Raw genomic sequence first — 17,763 nt, 5'->3', positions numbered from 1 at the left:
CGACACCGAAACGAGACTGCGATCGGCACTGTAATTGGCCGGCTCCAAGGAACCATCCAATCACAGCTGAACGCGCTCGTTTATATCTCGTTAAACGTAAAGCAAGCGTCATACTAAGCCCTCTGATTGGTTGGTCCATTCTAGCCGGCCAATCAGAGCGCTAAAAGCAAACTCGTACTAAGAGTACAGGCGTCATTTATTTAACTTACTTATAACACAGAAAGATTCTTAGTTTGACATAATAAACTTATAATTAAGTTTTGTTTTTTTTCTATTAATGATTTTTAGTAATGGTCCTCTGTATTTGCGGTTGTTAATCATTGATTTTAAAATGATTACTTTAGAAGCGAAATCTTTTGAAACGAATTGATAAAGATTACATTTTAAAAAGTAATAAATGGGGCAAGGATCTCCCGTACGATGAATGAATTGAAAGATAGATCGTTTCACAACTTATAAATACATTTTTAGCTAGCACAATTTTAGTTAGCATTTCAAATAGTAAATTACATTTAAAATCTCTCTAGATAGGTACATAAGTACTTAGAACTTATGTTGTTTTTAATTGTAATGCTATCACACTAATATAATAAATGTGAAAGTTTGTTTGTTTGGATGTCTGTCCGTCAATCACGCTGAAACTACTGAATGGATTTTAATGAAATTTGGTATACAGACAGGGTATGAGTTGACTTGGGTGATAGGATACTTTTCATCTTAAGGGCAAAGCCGCTGGCAGAACCTAGTTTTATATATGTTTGTACTGACTTAGAAACACGACATTGCAAATAGATTTTATGTTTTCTGGTAGGACTTGAGAAGTTACCTAATTTTGTGAAATATATTTTTTTCAGGGAGCTGATATGATTGTTTGAATTAGTGTCAAACATTTTCTTCTTTATAATATGTAAAGAAAACTAACTTCACTCCCTGAAAGATGATTAATTTTCACTGAAACTGTTATATATAACTAGTTTTTGTGTCGTTATTTATTATGAAGGAATTAAAACATTTTATAGTTATTGTGGAAATAATTACTTATCTCACGCTTTTCTGTGATTTTCGCAAATAAACAAAATCTTAATTATATTCAACGGAGGTAATTAAAACCTCTTTGTAAATAGCGAATTTATAATTTGTTAAATGCTTCATTGTTTAAAAATTTTATCATAATTATGATCAAATTCCCAATTTCATTTGTACCTATGTAAATAGACACATAAGTATTAAAATTTTTTTAATTGTTTGTATATTAACTTGTATAATTTAATGATTAATTAAGATATACAGTATGTTAACTAACAGAGGACGTTCCTTTAAACTCGTTAATCTATATCATTAATAGATTAAAATAAAAATATCAGCATAGAAAAATAAGCAATAAATTGCAACGTTGCCTTCCTTCAACTACGCGTGCAAAGAGTGTTTCTTTTACGTATCGATTTAAAATTTTGGTGAATATTTTAATATAAAAAAAAATGTTTTGTTTTTGAATGGTAATATATTTTTTAGCATGTATGGATGCTATACTATTGCGGGTTAACAGGAACGCCCTCTGTTAGTTAACATACTGTATATGTATAAGACAATGTTATATTTATATATGTTATGTTATATAATACTCGTATTTGGATCTCTTAGACTGAACTTGTTTGGTTAGTGATTGAACTAAGTTTTTGGAGATAGCTTAGAAGGTCTATGTTAAGGAATTATTATTATTTTCTTTTGTAAACTTGAACACAATAAAAATATACAAGATTTCTTTTTATTTTCCTTGGTTTTTTTCTGCGGAATTACCTAGCAGACTGTGTAATATCTACCTCGTTGTAATAACTGCCTCGTTGGCCGTTAGCTGGTCTCGAATTCGATTCCCAGGTTGGGCGAAGTATTGCTGGGCATTTTTTGGTTTTTCGAAAATTTGTAATTATTAGCACGGTGTCTGAAATTTGCCCGGTATATGGCAATAGACTCACCACCTATTACATGGGACTAATAACATAAATTGTGAAAAATAGGTGGACATTGTATAGTGGCATTACGTGCCATAACGTGCACCTCTGCCTACCCCTTCGGGGATAAAAGGCGTGAGGCAGACTGTAATATTTAATGATCAAATAAGAATTCTATAAAAACTACTAATGAATAAAGAACAATCAGATAGTTATACAAAACTAAAACTCCGAAAAAAAAGAAAAAAAAAAGCGAAAACGAATAAATTCCAGCAGAGTTTTTATTCCTCACCATTCCCACCTAGTACTGGTACAAGCGAAGTTTTCGGAACGTCTGTAAAATCCCTAAAAGCGTTTCCATTTTCCATCGTGGACCATTGAACAGTACGGCTGCATTAATTGAGGAGCTCCCTCGTAATCCCGGCACTCAGCACTCCGGTTATTGATTGTAACAATAGTTCATTACGTGTGGCAACACTGGCAACCCCTAAACACGGTGATTAATGTCCCGGTGTTGCCAGCCGCGTAAAATATCGGCCCCGTCGCACACTGTGACACCCTGACACTGGATGACGTCACGGTTTAGATGGGCACAGGATTACATCGGGAGTATTAAAACAATCGTGGCGTGTCTTTTAAACCATTTACACTGACTGGACACAACACACAATGATACGTAACTTAGAGATTAATTGCATAAAAATATGAACCATTTTATCAACTAACTGTACTGAATAGAGTTCAATGTTCACATTAGGCGCCTCCAACTAGATTTATCCGCAAAACTTTGGCACCAGCTAATTAGCCGTGGAAATAAAACGGAATCCACAATTATGAAATTTAACTAACAGCACAACTGTTAAAGATATTATTATTTGTCATAGTTATTTAGCACCTAACCAGTGCCAAATTGCCATGTGTTGGCAACACCACAGCTCTCGTGGGGGGAGGGGGAGCGGGGGTCTGTAATCTCTGTCCCTGACAGTGTGATGCGGGGTCGACGGCCCCAAGCCCTGCTCGGCCGCTTACCGCCAAGCTTGAAGTTAATTGCTCGTGAACATATTATTCAGCAATTTTTCAGAATATTTTCAGGGAGAGTGGAAGGATACATTTGCATGTTTACAGCTAGCGCCCGGATTGTGATTCTAACTAGCTACAGTAATGGCGCGACTTGATATCTCTAGTAGCGCAATGTTCAAAGTATTCTACACTTTATTTACAGTTTATTTCGTTTTAGAATAATAATATGATGGTGAAGCGGTCGCCTCACTTTATTCATTCACACCAAATGTGCTCATTCTGCTACGGACCTCTAATAAGGAGTAATTCTGCTGAATGTGAACCATTGAGTTCGATCCTAAATCATGTAAAATACGTATGGTAAGTTTCAATTCTAATTTGACAATAGACTGGTTGTTTATAACATGAGTTGGTAAATTACCAACTCAGGTGTTATAATTATACCACTATAGAAGAAGAAGAACAGGTACAACTATACAACCTGTGCCCTTCTGTCCTTGTACCAAGTTTCTATTATTCTCAATTGAATCAGATTCTACCTCATCAGAGAAAGAAACGAGTTTTCAGATTTCTGAACCAATTTTAAGTTCTATCTGCGAGACAGACCTATAACCGACTGATAAATTCGAAGACGCACCCTCAAAACCTTTCCAAACCGAATGTACATAAATAATTTCGCTATAAAACTTTATACAACCAAATTATTTTCAAATTACCCCCAAAGCGAGTTTAAATTACTTATGTAAATGTGGCAGATACCTGGCGAGGTTGGATCGCGTGTTGGCCCAACTTATAATTGGGGAGGCTTGCCGGTGGGGCGCAGTGGAGCTCGGGACGGCACCCGGCGAGGTACACCACAGGTACCATCCGCGGTGCACCAGCAAACGTGGCCCAGGACAACAAATACTGCGACCACAGTGACTAAAGAATAATGACAGTGATGGATTGTTAACTAAATAAAAATGTAACTGACTTTTAAAAATTCTAGACATAGTGCTACCACAATTCTTGTGGGTTTGAAATGTTGGTGTAAAAAGTTCGCGAGGTCCCACCATGAGGCTAGCTCGTCAGTACCCTTGGTCGACTTTGGCCAATGTTGGTCACACATTTACGTCCAACGCCAACACCAGTGTCGAATTAAACGTTGGACGTCGATGTGTTCCCAACACTCATCCACTGAATTAGAAGGCTTTAGAATTCGCACCAAATTGCGCTTAACTTGATAATTGCACCGAACCATTGGCAAATATACTGGTATTTAATACAGGTAGTTAGTTTTTATTATCCCTTTCTTTGATAATAACGGCTTTTCAGAATTGTTCATAACAAACTTAAACAAAATTATCTTTGTGTAAATATTTTTATAAGTATTCTCCTGTGTGTGCACAAAACATAACAATACAAATTGCTAACAAGTTGAGCTTTACAACAAAAAGAATAAGTTATACCAGTAAGCGAGGCATCACACTTTAATTACAACCTCACATGCACTGAGCACTGTTGTGCTGTACCTAATTGCATTCCCAACTGACCTGCAACGCTGCACAATGTGCACATAGTTGCGAACAACTCAAAATAACGTTACACATTCGTGAATTATTAGTGTGGCGTGCAGCATTAGTAGGTTTGTTTAGGGCCCTATTTGAATGGCTCTTTAAATGTAAATAAGAAATTAGAAGACGAAATACTTGACAAAAGAACCCCGTTTCAAGATTTAGACAAGTTGGACAAAGAATTTACTTAAAGAGAAATAAAACTACACCACTTTATTCCATCTATAACTTTTCACCAATTCAAAAACAAACTCGATTCCCATTTCCAAATCTAAATTGAAAATACGTGACCGAGAAAAGCCGAAACACATTTACCGTGAAAAATACCAGCGAACAACAATGTCCAGGATCCAAGGGAAAGCCGCGAAGGAAGTACTATAATATTAATAAGTGCTCCGCTCCGGAAAGATTAGCGCCGACATGATAAAATTATGCTTTTTGAATAGCTTTGATAATATTAAATGAATACCGTTGCGTGAGCCCTACACACGGCTCGTGGGACCGTTTTACAACGCACATTACTACCGAGTTGAAAATTTCAACATCTCTTTTGTCAACGTTTTCATATGTATCTTGAATAATGTAGATAATATCAAAATGTGTCATTTTCCTTCTGTGGAACATATACCGCAAACCAATAAAGTCGACAACGAACATAAACTACGAATGGAATCACTCGCTGCCCTAAAAGCGGAATTTATAATTTTAAAGCAAAATATTGCTTCGTTTGAAACCGTACCGCCTTTGCTGACTTCAAAATGTTTGTATGTAAATAAACTTTGAGAATATCGTCACCTATTTTTCCAACTACATAGTTGAAGCTCGCGATACGGAACCCTGGCAGTGGCGCGTATGAAAATAGAATATTAGCATATTAATGTAGCCGAGGATCCCTACATCCGGCCTCCTCCGTACATAATTAAAGCTCGCATTAGCTTTGTGATGAGCCCCGACCGCTTAAGCAAAGCTCCGCAAACGAGCCCCCGGGAACAGGGGGCACTCCACCGCCCCCTACATGTGGCTAAAACTTCGGACACCACTTCATATTTTATTTACACTGTTTTCATCCTGTCATTGGACAGATTAAGAGTATGGCAAGTGGCCAACTAACTAATCTATTGCTACCTGTCTGCAATATTCGCCGGCTCTCGACCGGAGTAAGATACAAAGGGTTTCGACGTTCTCAAAGCCAACAGCCAAGCAAGAGATTATAACTTCTTTTCAATGGAAGCGAATCAATATTTTTCAATAAGTATCGGATTTGCGAATACACAGCGTTTGAGGGCTCGTTAGAAACTTTTTGACCGGATTTCGCCCGTTTCCGACGTTTTGAATAAGATCCGGGGGGGGGGGGGCGTACAAAAAATGTATTGTGGAGAAATGGAGCATGGACCTCGTAGTAATTATAAAACCCGACGTAAACCTAGTGCTTCCCTCTGCCGGCCGTATCTGCAGGCCGCAGCAGCCCGCCTGCTCCCTTACTATATTTGCTCACATTTTTCCGTTGGCTAAGCCGTTAATCTTGCTGCTATATAATTATACATCTCAGTTCATTTCGTTCCTTAATTAACATTGCGCTTAAATTTAAAATGTTGGGATTTCATTTAGATTTACGGAAAGCTGGGGCCTTGGAATTAAATCTATTTTTTGTGGATGCATGTGGACTGATAATTGTGATTACCGAACCACTCTTAGTGCCTAGGTAGTTAATGTAATTAGTAAACATCCTGTCTATGAACACAACTGTGTTAGATTGCCGGCGCTCTCAGACACATTTATCACACGCTTGTACTGTGTATAAATTAACTGTCTTAATTTGTCACGATCCTCGTCCTACATCCAGCTTTCTTTCAACGTAGCCCCGGCTTGAATTACAGTTTAAATTAATCTATTTCCATCGATAAACGATATCAACTGCGTACTGTAGTAACGTTTATTTCTTGGCCATTACGTTGATGAAAGTTCATGTAGAATGAGGTCGCAGTGTAACTAGATATACGTGGAATATAATGCGGGGATCACGTTTCAACAAATGGAAGTCAAAATTCATTTAATTCTCAACACGACGTGGTTTACCAATGTCAGTTTTGTAATATTTTTTGTGCATCTCGTTCCCACATAGTCTTGCTTCGTTATTTCCAAGTCATTCGGCTGTGGGTGTAGGTATGGACGTAATCTGGTAACCAAGATAACTAACTATTGCAACGAAGCTATGCTTATTGGTAGCCAGTCATAGCCTGAAACCATAAATAATCTTCAAATCTAAAGAAAAATAAGGGATAAACTCAGACACAATTTATATCTCGCCTTATTAATATTTACACGACACACACCGTCCCATAAAAAATCAACAATCAACTTCATTACCGATATCAATAAGTCATATGGAGTAACTCAGTAACACCATAACACTTGAGGCACGGCGTGGTGAGCCACAACAAACACGCTCACGTGGCGGCTCGCGTGCCCGCCCCGCCATGAATCAACGACTTCCATAAAATTAACCAACTTCTCCACAGCCTGACAGAACGTAGCCCGCTTGATTTACGAGCCGAACCAAACGCGAATAGTTGACATTGCCTACGATTCTTTCTGCATTCATTTTTAATGGTTACGCCATAATACTTATTATGTCATGTTCGGTTCGTTTTGTGGCTGAATGAAGCAGTCGTTTCAGTAGATAGGTTTTGTTAGGGCTTTGAATGTGGGTTCCGTAGCAACCTAGATCATTTTTTATTTAGGCCTTAATGTACATGCCGGATGAATTAGAATTTGAGATCAATGTACTTCTTGCCTATTGAGGATGGTAACAAGCAGCTCTTTTATTTTACAGTCGTCAAATCGTATGAGCATTACATCACTACATAGTATAAAACAAAGTCGCTTTCTCTGTCTCCTATGTCCTTTTGTGTGATTAAATTCGTTAAAACTACGGAACGGATTTTGATGCGGTTTTTTAAATAGATAGAGTGATTCCAGAGGAAGGTTGATATGTATAAAACATGCATAATATATCACCATTGCTCCCAAGCAAAGCTGAGGCGCTTTTCTATTCATAAATACGCGACCAAGTCCAATAAGCAACAATAGAATAATCTAATTAATTCCTCAAGTTGTGAGTGACATCACGCTGCTATTCACGAGCTGGGAGACAGAAGTCCTCGTCATGCAATACTTGCATAGTTCCCTTGTAGACCTTCTAAACTTGGGTTTCTGATTAAATTAACTTTACAGCAGTTTCAGTGAAGATAGTGATCGTACAGCCTTCATGCTATTTCAGTTTTACTGCCTGCCTTACTTGAGGTCTTACTTTATTTCCCCTCGTACATAAAAAAGGGTTTAAATCATATATTGAGCCACGACATTACCATGTGAATATATTATGATTGCTTCAGTCATAACGTTACAAGGTTTCCCGGATTCGATTCATGGGTGAATAATGAGTAGGTAAAGAAGTTGATTGATGTTTTTCGATTATGATTTTCTCTGTGTCACCTTAGGGTTTAAATTAGTGATGTAGCTCTTATTATAAATTATCTCATTAGTTCTTTCGTAACCTTATTATTCATGAGTATTATTTACAGAACAATACAACGTTTTATAAGCCTGAACCCCACTTGAAGATGAAACAGTTCTCTATATCCATTTCTAAAAATAGCAATAATTACGGTCATTATTTACCAAAACAGAGAAACCTAAGCTTTGATCCGATTTGTCTGTGCCGCTCCTAGTATTTGTAGACCTTCTACGAATTTTTCTTTGTACCTAAATAAAAGTCTAGATATATTTCATGTAATACGTGGAAAACTTTCACTTCTAAACTAGATTATATTTATTTTACTTTGTTTGAATGCCATAACTTATTTTTGTTAAGCCCTTGTTATTTCGATGTAAGTATAATGGCTATGTTCAGATACTTATACTTAGGTATTAAGTATTGCTTAAACCCAGCCTTCAATGTAGGATTTCTACTTAAACTAGACTTATCTTTGAATAACAAGTCTTTTGTTAACGTATCATTAATCTTGTTTTTTATGTTTATTTTAGACTCAAAGCCATAGATATTTTGATTTAAGCAGTTAATCCGCTTTCATCCTGTTGAAGATAAAAGTCGTTAAAACAGTCTTGTTTTCGAATAAGTAAACAATTGACATTCCTACTTACTTACAAATATTTGGGAAAATTACCAAATGTAGGTATAGCTAGTGCCAGTGCCAGCAAAAGTCTAACAGTCCCTCTCGCCTATCCCTAGCCGCAAGAAGCCATTGGATGATTTTCCCTCTTATAAAAAAAAATCATACACAGCTGCTTAAGACCTATTCTCTTTAAAATGTAGGTACCTCATAGGCAAGTAGACGAAAACAGAACAAAATGTCATAGGCTTAAAATTCTGTGAAAACGAAAAGTGAACAGATAAAAAAGAATTTCCCTTAAACTCTTGTAGAAGAATCACAGATCGTGAAAGTACTCCGGCTCGAGTTGAAATAAAGAGAAGTGCTAGAATTTTACGACTGCGTAGAGGACGCTCCTATATTTCTTTATTTCCTGTAAAGTACGCGCCCGTTAAGACGCGGAGCGGGGGGGGGGAGGTAACTTTCAGTTAAAAGATTGCATTAATGCATTAACTAGATGGTGACAGATTGCGAACCCGACGGTTACGACCACCGAGCAATCCATTACCCACTGACGGTTAAGTTGCCGAGTAATTGATTAAAGTCCTGTTTTTCCATTGACATATTTTTTTATGTATGCTTAGAAATTAGAAAGATTTGCTACTTACACAAAAAATGCCAATGAGCTATTAAACAATAATATACTTAATTTCTTTTAAGATTTTTAATAACATATTTATTTTGAGTTTATCAAAATAAGAGTTAATAAAATTAAGTCACTTTAAGTTGGGTAACAGCGCCATCTAGTTTGTATCTATGTTACTACAAAATATGTTTTGACAGAGCCATCTATTGTTGAATAGCAACATGTTCTTTGTATGATTAGTTACTCTATTCCCTACTAGATGGTTCTGACATTCGAACACTGAATATTTTAGTGCACTATATAAAAGAAAATGGGTTCTAAAATATTCACGTTCCTGAAAAAACTAAGTTACACAAATTAAAAACAAAGATTATAAATTATTTTTAAGTAAATAGACTTTTTAACCGACAATTAAGTACATTCATAGATTTTCAGCATTATTTTTACTGTTCATCTACACACTTTTGCATTTAGATGATCCACACGTCAATAGTTGAAGAAGCCTAAACTAAAACGATTTAACAGAAGAAAACACAGATTCCTAAAACACGTACCTACCTACAAAAGCTTCTTTCCATATATTACCAACCTAGATTGGTACGTAATAGGTACCTAATGGGCAGTACAGCCCTGTCTCCTGCATCACAATAAAATTAGTTACACGGGAGAAAAATAATACAAGTAAAGAAACAAAGACGACTCCACCCCCATGTAGCGTTCGGGTACCTAAATACCCAGTACTACAACTAGTACTGGTACGGTGTGTTGTGAAGAACCTAGAATCCATGAACATTCTTGGTCTCATACAACTATTGAGACGAATGTTGACTGGAAACTTACTTCGAACTCAGGTCGTGGTGGCCTGGTGCCTGGGAGCCAGCAACTCGACATATTTACTGATCAAGATCCGTTTCTTTTAAATTCCACGGTTCACCTGTCACCACAGCACAAAAACAATATTCACAGATTCACACACTGTAAGGACACTCACAGAACTTTTCACTTTCCATATTGTGGAAAACTCCTCACACCATATTGTATACGTAGCGCGGCAACCACTTCATCCGAGATACACATTACTGATGGAACTCACTTCACACGAACAGACGAATACATATTCGCTACGATTTAAATAATTATTTTTGCTTTAAATACTGATCACACGCGAAATATTACATTTAAAGAACAATTTCCACTGCATACTTTCCGCTGCGGATAAAATCTCCATCCCGGCCGGCGACACTCTGGCGCCAGACACTTGGCGCCTCCACTTACTACTGTAGTGACTGTAGTGCGTCTGTGCGTGCAGTAGATACACAGACTACAGCCACCCGATAGAGGCTCGGGATTGGTCGGGAGTCAGCCGAGATGTAGCGGACAGTTTTACGTACCTACGTGAAAGAGCACCCATAAAAAGCACAATCATATAGTCCAATGATCCTGTAATCTCTTAAATCTCCAAAAGCAAATTAAGTAATTAACAGAAACCGCTACAAGAAATTATGCAATAAAATTCGGAAAACTTGTAAAACATTTTCCTCTCATTGATAGATCACTGAAAGTGTCATGTCAAACAAAGCAAGCTTCCGTTCATTCCACTTAATGGATAGCCGCAAGCGGGTGTCTAGAAAATTAAGGTGTCGTTCGGGACTTGACAATTCAAGGGAAAGTTTAATTACTACCGATTAGGAAAACTGGTGTGATTTTATGTTCCGTTCTCCAATGAGTAACGAAAACGTCTTTGGGATGTCCAACAGAACTTACTTAGTACTTTAGGATGAGCAATCATTTTGCCAATTGCCAATTTTTATCCCCAATTAAATATCTTGAGCTGCTTCTTGACAGGCACTATAGTGACCTTCAAGACACTTCCCTCTAGCCTTAGGTACCGAGATACAAGAGCTGATATTTTTCTACATAACCTGAATCGATACATGTATATAAACACCCGAGTTTACGGCTGTATCGACTGCTCGCTAGCAGCTACTGATACAAACTATAAAACAATGTTTTTGCTACTTTTCCTCAGGCAGACATGCGAGCAACATTCAGCTAGGAGGAATTGCGATCTGCTGGGACAATATTGAGGAAAAAAAAAACTTTAATTATGAAAAGTAATCTTTCATTGTTTCCAGTGCCTACAGTTCTCCATTTCAGAATCGTGGTTTAATTAGTTATCACTCTTTCCTTCTGCCCAATTTAAGTAGTACCTATGGTTAACAAGCTTAAAGTCACCGACTGCTTTCGGACGTCCGCAACATTATACGCGTCGCTTACACGTTGCAAACCCAAACTAAGTCCCAATGACAACCGATAATTCTTCCCAACATGGTTTTGAATCAAATGTACCTACACATGTTGAATTCCCACGCACGTTCCACCGCCGTCACGTATAATGGCACCTGCCGCTACCATGCTCGATCGCTTCCAAAATGCCGCCTCTACACGACGTCTTGGCTTGTTCACACATCGCTCGACGCGCTTCGCACCTCCGCTCGTGGTTCGCTGGTTCCACTCGAGTGCATGGCGCTGACGAGTGCGGTCGCCAACGCTGCCGCTGCGGCTGCCGCGGCGGGCGCAGGCAAGAAGGCCGCGCAGGTTCAATTACAGGCCGAGCTCAACACTGACGAGGAGTGGAACAAGTTTCTGACTAGAGATGGACTGTTGGGTGAGTCGAATTATTAGTATTTATTATTGAAAAAAAACTCCAAAATGAAATTCTATCAATCGTTATCTGATTTGTTTGTAAAGAATTTCGAGCCTCTTTCAGCGACCTTAAACCATTCCTCGGTTTAAAAGTTACGCTCTCCAACGGCTTATCTATAATTCCTCATAAGTATTATATTTCTATCTTTTGGTCAGTGGTGGACGTCTACTCGGAATGGTGCGGTCCGTGCATCGGTATGGTGGGCAACCTGAAGAAGATCAAAGTGGAACTTGGAGGCGACAACCTGCATTTAGCTGTGGTAAGAGATTTGTCTTCTTAGCTTCCTATAGCATATACATTTCTTAACTTTATTAATATTGCTTTTATGCTATCCCCAGGCAAAATCTGACACAATAGAATGTCTGAAGAGGTTCAGGAAACGCAGTGAGCCTACCTGGATGTTCATAGCGGTGAGTAATGAGCTTAATTAATGCAAACAAATAGAAAAACAAACTCGTTTCCACACCGAGTTTCTTTTGTCATCTCATAGGGTCTTGTAGGTACGAAGTCACACGTGTGCCTTGTACGACATAGCACGATACACGTGTTTATATACCTCTCTATATAAGTAGGTATGCTAGGGGCTACACCTCACATGTATGACACAGCTATACAAGGCAGGCTGGCACGGATGTGGGTATCGACCAAACGCTGGAAAAAACTACAGACATATACATTTACATGTCTACTGCTGAAGAAACTTTTCAAGGAAACTTTGTTTTACTTTTTGAAGTTTTAAACGTTCTGAGGGTGATTAGTGTTTTGTATACACGAGCTGTATGGACCGATTGTTTCAGAAAAGTAATCGATCAAAACCAAGGTATTTTCACAAAACGAGATTTTCCCCATCATAGTTTTTCCAGTAATGCTCAAATCTGCAACGATTTCTAATCTAATTTATCCACTAAAGAAAATGGCAATAAATCCGTTGAGTAGTTTCTAAACATGTCACGATTAGAGTCAGGCAGCGGGTAATACGTAAGGATAAATTACCTACTAAATTATGTTTTAATTCTTTTTCCACCCTAGTCGGGCCAACTCCTGAACGTTGTGTTTGGAGCGGATGCACCCCGCATCGCCCGCACTATAGAAGAGGAACTCCGAAATGAGGAACTGGCAAAAAAGGGAGAACTGGAGCGACCGAAGCGAGCTCCGCATGAACTCACTACTCCAGAACAGGTAAATATTAAATTATACCAACAATGCTTTTGGTAAAGCAATGACTGAAATTAAAAATGTGGATGTATGTAAAGAAAATGACAACTAATCATTAAGTGGAAAATGACATGAAAGTAATGGCAATACAGTAACGAGATCTGATAAGGGACAATAAAACTTTTATTGTGCTGCCCTAAGAAACTCTTATAAAGGTAAAAAGATGGTTAAAATTTGTGAAGATACTCATTGTTGACTTCTTCATTCCAGGAGGTAGCAAATGCTCAACAGAAGATAGAAGAAGAGAAGAAAGCTAAGGAAGCAGCGGCGGTGGAGGCGGCGAGGTTCGCGAGACGGGAGGCGCGCGCCAAGCGGCTGGAGATGCACTTCAACGACGTCTGCCCGGCCCTCATGCTGCCACACGCACAGAAACACTTGAGGAAGATCACTGATACCATTGAACCTTTTGGTTTGTACACACATTACTCAGACCATGGCTACCCGCAACACTAATGCCCAGTTTCTGAGTTACTTTTATCGACAGTTTATCTATTCGTTTGCACTATTGATTTGATAACCTACGAATGTGCGTTTCTGAACAACGTAATGTCAGTTAAACTCCGAATAAACTTCGATTAACTTAACTGACCAATGCTCGCCGTTTATCGGTTCCATAACTTTATTTGACGTTTCATTCTGTGACATAAGCTTCATAAACTTTTATGTTTATACGTATTATTTAAAACTATTATCAGTGAAAACTAAATATTTTATATTATATTAGCATAATGAATACCAGCAGTTCATCAGAGTCTGACGTGGAAGTACTGGAGTTAATTTCGAATATATCAGTATCCCGAAACTTACGAAGTAGGAGAGATTTCGAAATACATACATATTTTCTTATGAAGAATTTAAATTGAGATATCGTTTTGAGAAGAACACTGTAATACACCTTAGTGAAATCATCAGCCCTGCTCCAACTCTAACTCAATGATATTTTATACTAGCTTCCGCCCGCGACTCCGTCCGCGCGAATGTCGGGCTCGTGGAAGTTTTATTTCTCCATTTTGAGTAACTCTGACAATGACATCTTATAACTATCTATTTGATTGGACTCAAATACGGCGAGGCCCATAATAATTAAGGAGATCCCTCTATTAGAGGTACTGCTGTTGAGCTCGCGTTCTGTAGAATAAAACTGAAAATAAAGATTTTTTCTACGTATTTTTCACGGATAAAAAGTATCCTATTTTATGCCCAGGATAGTAAGGTATATGATATAGATAGGTATACCAAGTTTCATCGAAATCGAACCGTTAGTTTTCACGTGATGCCTGAACATACAGACAGACAGACAAAAAAAATCACATATTTGGGTTTGGTATCGATTCAGTAACACCCCCTGCTATTTATTTTTTCAATATTTTCAATGTACAGAATTGACCCTTCTACAGATTTATTATATGTATAGATAATTGGTAAAACCTCATTGCTCTAACTCCTAATGAGTTTGATAGTATATTTTTTAAAGAACTGTCAGTGATGTTGTTCATGCAGCCGCTGTATATATAATTATTGTAAATAATAAATAAAACTATTTGTGGCCACACATCTAATAATAATTAAATTATTATAAAATATTTCATAATAATTTACAACTAATTTAATTGATAAAATTAATTTTAGTCGATACTTTTTTATGAGACCCATCTAGTGGCGTAATAAGGAACTAACTATCGGTTTCATAGTTATCGAACGGCTCTTCGCGCATTCAGAAACGCAAGAATAGTTAACCGAGGTTTATCTTTTCCATAACTTTATTGAATCGATAGTTAGTGACAGTATAACTGATACCTTCAGAAACCGGGCATAATAGAGATAACAGCATGGCCAACCCAATGGCTGCAACTATATTCTATTCTAGTTCTAGTAAAAAAAAATCTCCATAAATATTTCTCATGATTTCAGGTGTCATCTTGGCGGACAAGTGCCCGATAGTAGTGGGCAAGGAAGGTGCCAAGATCTTGGCAGTGGAGGAACCAGAGCTTGGAGAACCAAATGCAGCAGCCGCGATCATTGAGAGACCTTCACTCGCTTTACTGTTCAAGAAGATGCCAGATAAAGAGGGAGATATTATAGGTAAGGAGAAAGTTATCCTGGAAAGGAGAGCTCTCTTGGTCGTCACCATAATTCTTCTTTAGCAGCATTCTTTTTGTTGGTGCGGTGGCTGGGCAACCGGCTGTCACGCAACGTGTAGCGGGTTCGATTCCCGCACGGAACAACTCTTTGTGTTATCCACAAATTGTTGTTTCGGGTCTGGGTGTCTTGTGTATGTGAACTTGTATGTTTGTAAACGCACCCACTACACAGGAGAAAATCCTAGTGTGGGACAAAGTTTTTAAAAAACCAAAAAAAAAAGACAAAAAAACTCTACTAAGCTCGCTTCACATCCTCATATTCCTGCTCTGGTTTCTTCGCAGAATTAACTCGTCGTGCACTTTGTGGCGACGGCCTGGCAGAAGACGACGACGCCAGGAAGAAGCTCCCAGTCACGGAGCTGCGCGCAGACAACACCATCGGACTCTACGTGCCCAAAGACAGGCACGAAAGAGCCGCTGTACTAGACGTTTTGTTCCCCAAGGTACGATCGAGTGTCTTAAGTTTATGCTTACTTTAATTAACTTTTCTTATGAAGTGGATGGCCATGGAAGGCGTTGATTTCTCATTATCAGGCTATCCGTCAGCTCTAAGCCTTATACAATGACACTAGATAATGAAATTTAAATTAATATTTTATTTCCGAGGATAGGTAATAATGCCTGATTACCGATAAAATCACGTAGATCGGAATATATTGTAATACCCAAACTTTTTGGTTGGTTTGATTGAAAAAGCCTCTCTTTTTCTCTTCATTAAGCCATGATCGTGCCTTCCACAGATGGTAGGAGCGGTGGTAGAGCCGGCGGCGCGGGCGGAGGCCCCGCACGTGGCTCTAATGTTCGGCGCGTGGCAGCGGCGCGCCGTGCTGTCCATGTGCGGGCCGCCCGACATCGCGCGCCGCCTGCTGCGGTACGGGTTCTACGCAGACGCCAACCTGGACGAGCCACGACTGCTCGCCAAGGATATAGACTCCTATGAACTCCGGCCGGAGAAGGACTAGTACGTGAGCCTATACATATTGAACTACAACACCCAGTCCGCAATACACCGCATCCTTCATTTTTTTTGTATACCATCACGCTAATTTATTCCTTGAAAGTTTTATCCAGGAGTATACAAGTTAAAAGTTAACGCCTACTTTTTACAGCCTATAATAAGGCCTAATAATATGCCCTTGGGTTATTATTACAACTTAAGTTATCCCTTATCAAAGTCGAATAACCTACATATACGCGAATAACGTAGTTAAAATACCATTAATTATGAATATTATCTCTTTAATAAACACAGCTGCGAGACCATAGTCCTGATGATCGCAGTGGGGCTAGCAGAGCCCGAGTTGGCAGAGCCTGAAGACATGTTCCCTGAAGGTCCACCAGAGGAACTCCTGGCTCTAGGCCCTCTACACGTTAGCGCTGATGCAGTCGTGGGACAGGAGGAGTGCTCCAGATTCTTCCCACCAGGGTACAGTGAGCCTGAGCGGAAGCCCAAGTCCAAGAGCAAGAAAAAGAAGAAGGTAAAACTATATCGAACCCCAGACCTCTTGACCGGCAGTCCCATTTGCGACCACTCGACCAACGAGGTTCGATTCCCGGGTCGGACAAAGTATTGCTGGGCGTTTTTTGGTTGTTAGAAAATTTCTCAGTAGTAGCACGGAATCTGAAATTGTGCCCAGTATATGGCAATAGGCTCAACCGCTATTACATGCGACCTAACCAAACCAACACAAATGGTGAAAAGTGGGTGTACGTTGTATAGCGACATTAAGTGACGTAATGTGCACCTCTGCCTACCCTTCGGGGATCAAAGGCGTGATGTTGTAAAACTATAATATCTTAGGTGTACTCTATTGGATGACAGACCTTAGTTCTCATTAGCCCACTAGCGGTAAAAAAACATACACAATCAGAATATATATTATACTTCCATTCTCCCTTCCAGAAGCGTCACGCGAGCAAAGAAGATAACGCAGAAGAATCTCAGGACCGCACTCAGAGTACGGAGAACCCGGAGACCGAAACGAATGGGGATACCGAGAATGGGGACGATGGTGAGGAAAATGGGGACGGCGAGGAGAATGGGGATGAAGGGGATGAGGAGGACAATGAGGATCAGCATGCGGACAAGGCTACATCCCCACCACCACCTACACCACATTGAATGTTATACCAGAGGAATCATTATTTTGGAAATATTGTCTATGTGGACTACTTACAGATATTTTACGAAGAAGTTTATGTTTATTACTCTGTTATATGTTATTTAAGTTACATAGTTTAAGCAAATACTATCAGACAAAACGTTTGGAATGAGTGCTATAGTCACAAACAATATGTGAGTGACATAATTATCCGTTTGTTTGATAACATAAGAAGTTAAATAAATAGCCTAAATAATTCTAGTTTTATCAATAATTTTAAATTACTAAATTATTACATAATTTAACATTTATTTATCG

The 17,763-nt window shown here is 38.7% G+C and overlaps 1 protein-coding gene across 2 annotated transcripts; it reads left to right on the top strand.

The window, feature by feature from the left end:
- The first annotated feature begins 3,805 nt into the window (after window positions 1–3,805).
- Window positions 3,806–17,658, top strand: LOC118273280 (thioredoxin domain-containing protein 3). 2 transcript variants are annotated; one of them, XM_050694754.1, is made up of 11 exons: window positions 3,806–4,035; window positions 11,862–11,948; window positions 12,143–12,246; window positions 12,326–12,397; window positions 13,017–13,166; window positions 13,413–13,611; window positions 15,114–15,284; window positions 15,626–15,786; window positions 16,084–16,304; window positions 16,596–16,821; window positions 17,247–17,658. In XM_050694754.1, the coding sequence occupies exons 1-11, from the start codon at window positions 4,023–4,025 to the stop codon at window positions 17,463–17,465; spliced, it is 1,623 nt and encodes a 540-aa protein (XP_050550711.1). In that variant the 5' UTR covers window positions 3,806–4,022; the 3' UTR covers window positions 17,466–17,658. The 2 variants fall into 2 exon arrangements, with proteins under 2 accessions (XP_050550711.1, XP_035446072.2); XM_035590179.2 differs by lacking the exon at window positions 3,806–4,035 and having other exon boundaries at window positions 11,634–11,948.
- Window positions 17,659–17,763: the final 105 nt, after the last annotated feature.

The sequence above is a fragment of the Spodoptera frugiperda genome, chromosome 1 (assembly GCF_023101765.2).
Source record: "Spodoptera frugiperda isolate SF20-4 chromosome 1, AGI-APGP_CSIRO_Sfru_2.0, whole genome shotgun sequence".
NCBI lineage: Eukaryota > Metazoa > Arthropoda > Insecta > Lepidoptera > Noctuidae > Spodoptera > Spodoptera frugiperda.
Note: the sequence above shows the minus strand (reverse complement) of the source record. Positions and strands in the feature narration are given on the sequence as shown.

Coding starts and splice junctions, on each gene's coding strand:
- LOC118273280 (XM_035590179.2), top strand. CDS start 11,636: ATGTTGAATTCCCACGCACGTTCCACCGCCGTCACGTATAATGGCACC. Junction 13,612..15,113: donor TGATACCATTGAACCTTTTG/GTTTGTACACAC, acceptor TCATGATTTCAG/GTGTCATCTTGGCGGACAAG. Junction 16,822..17,246: donor AGAGCAAGAAAAAGAAGAAG/GTAAAACTATAT, acceptor TCTCCCTTCCAG/AAGCGTCACGCGAGCAAAGA.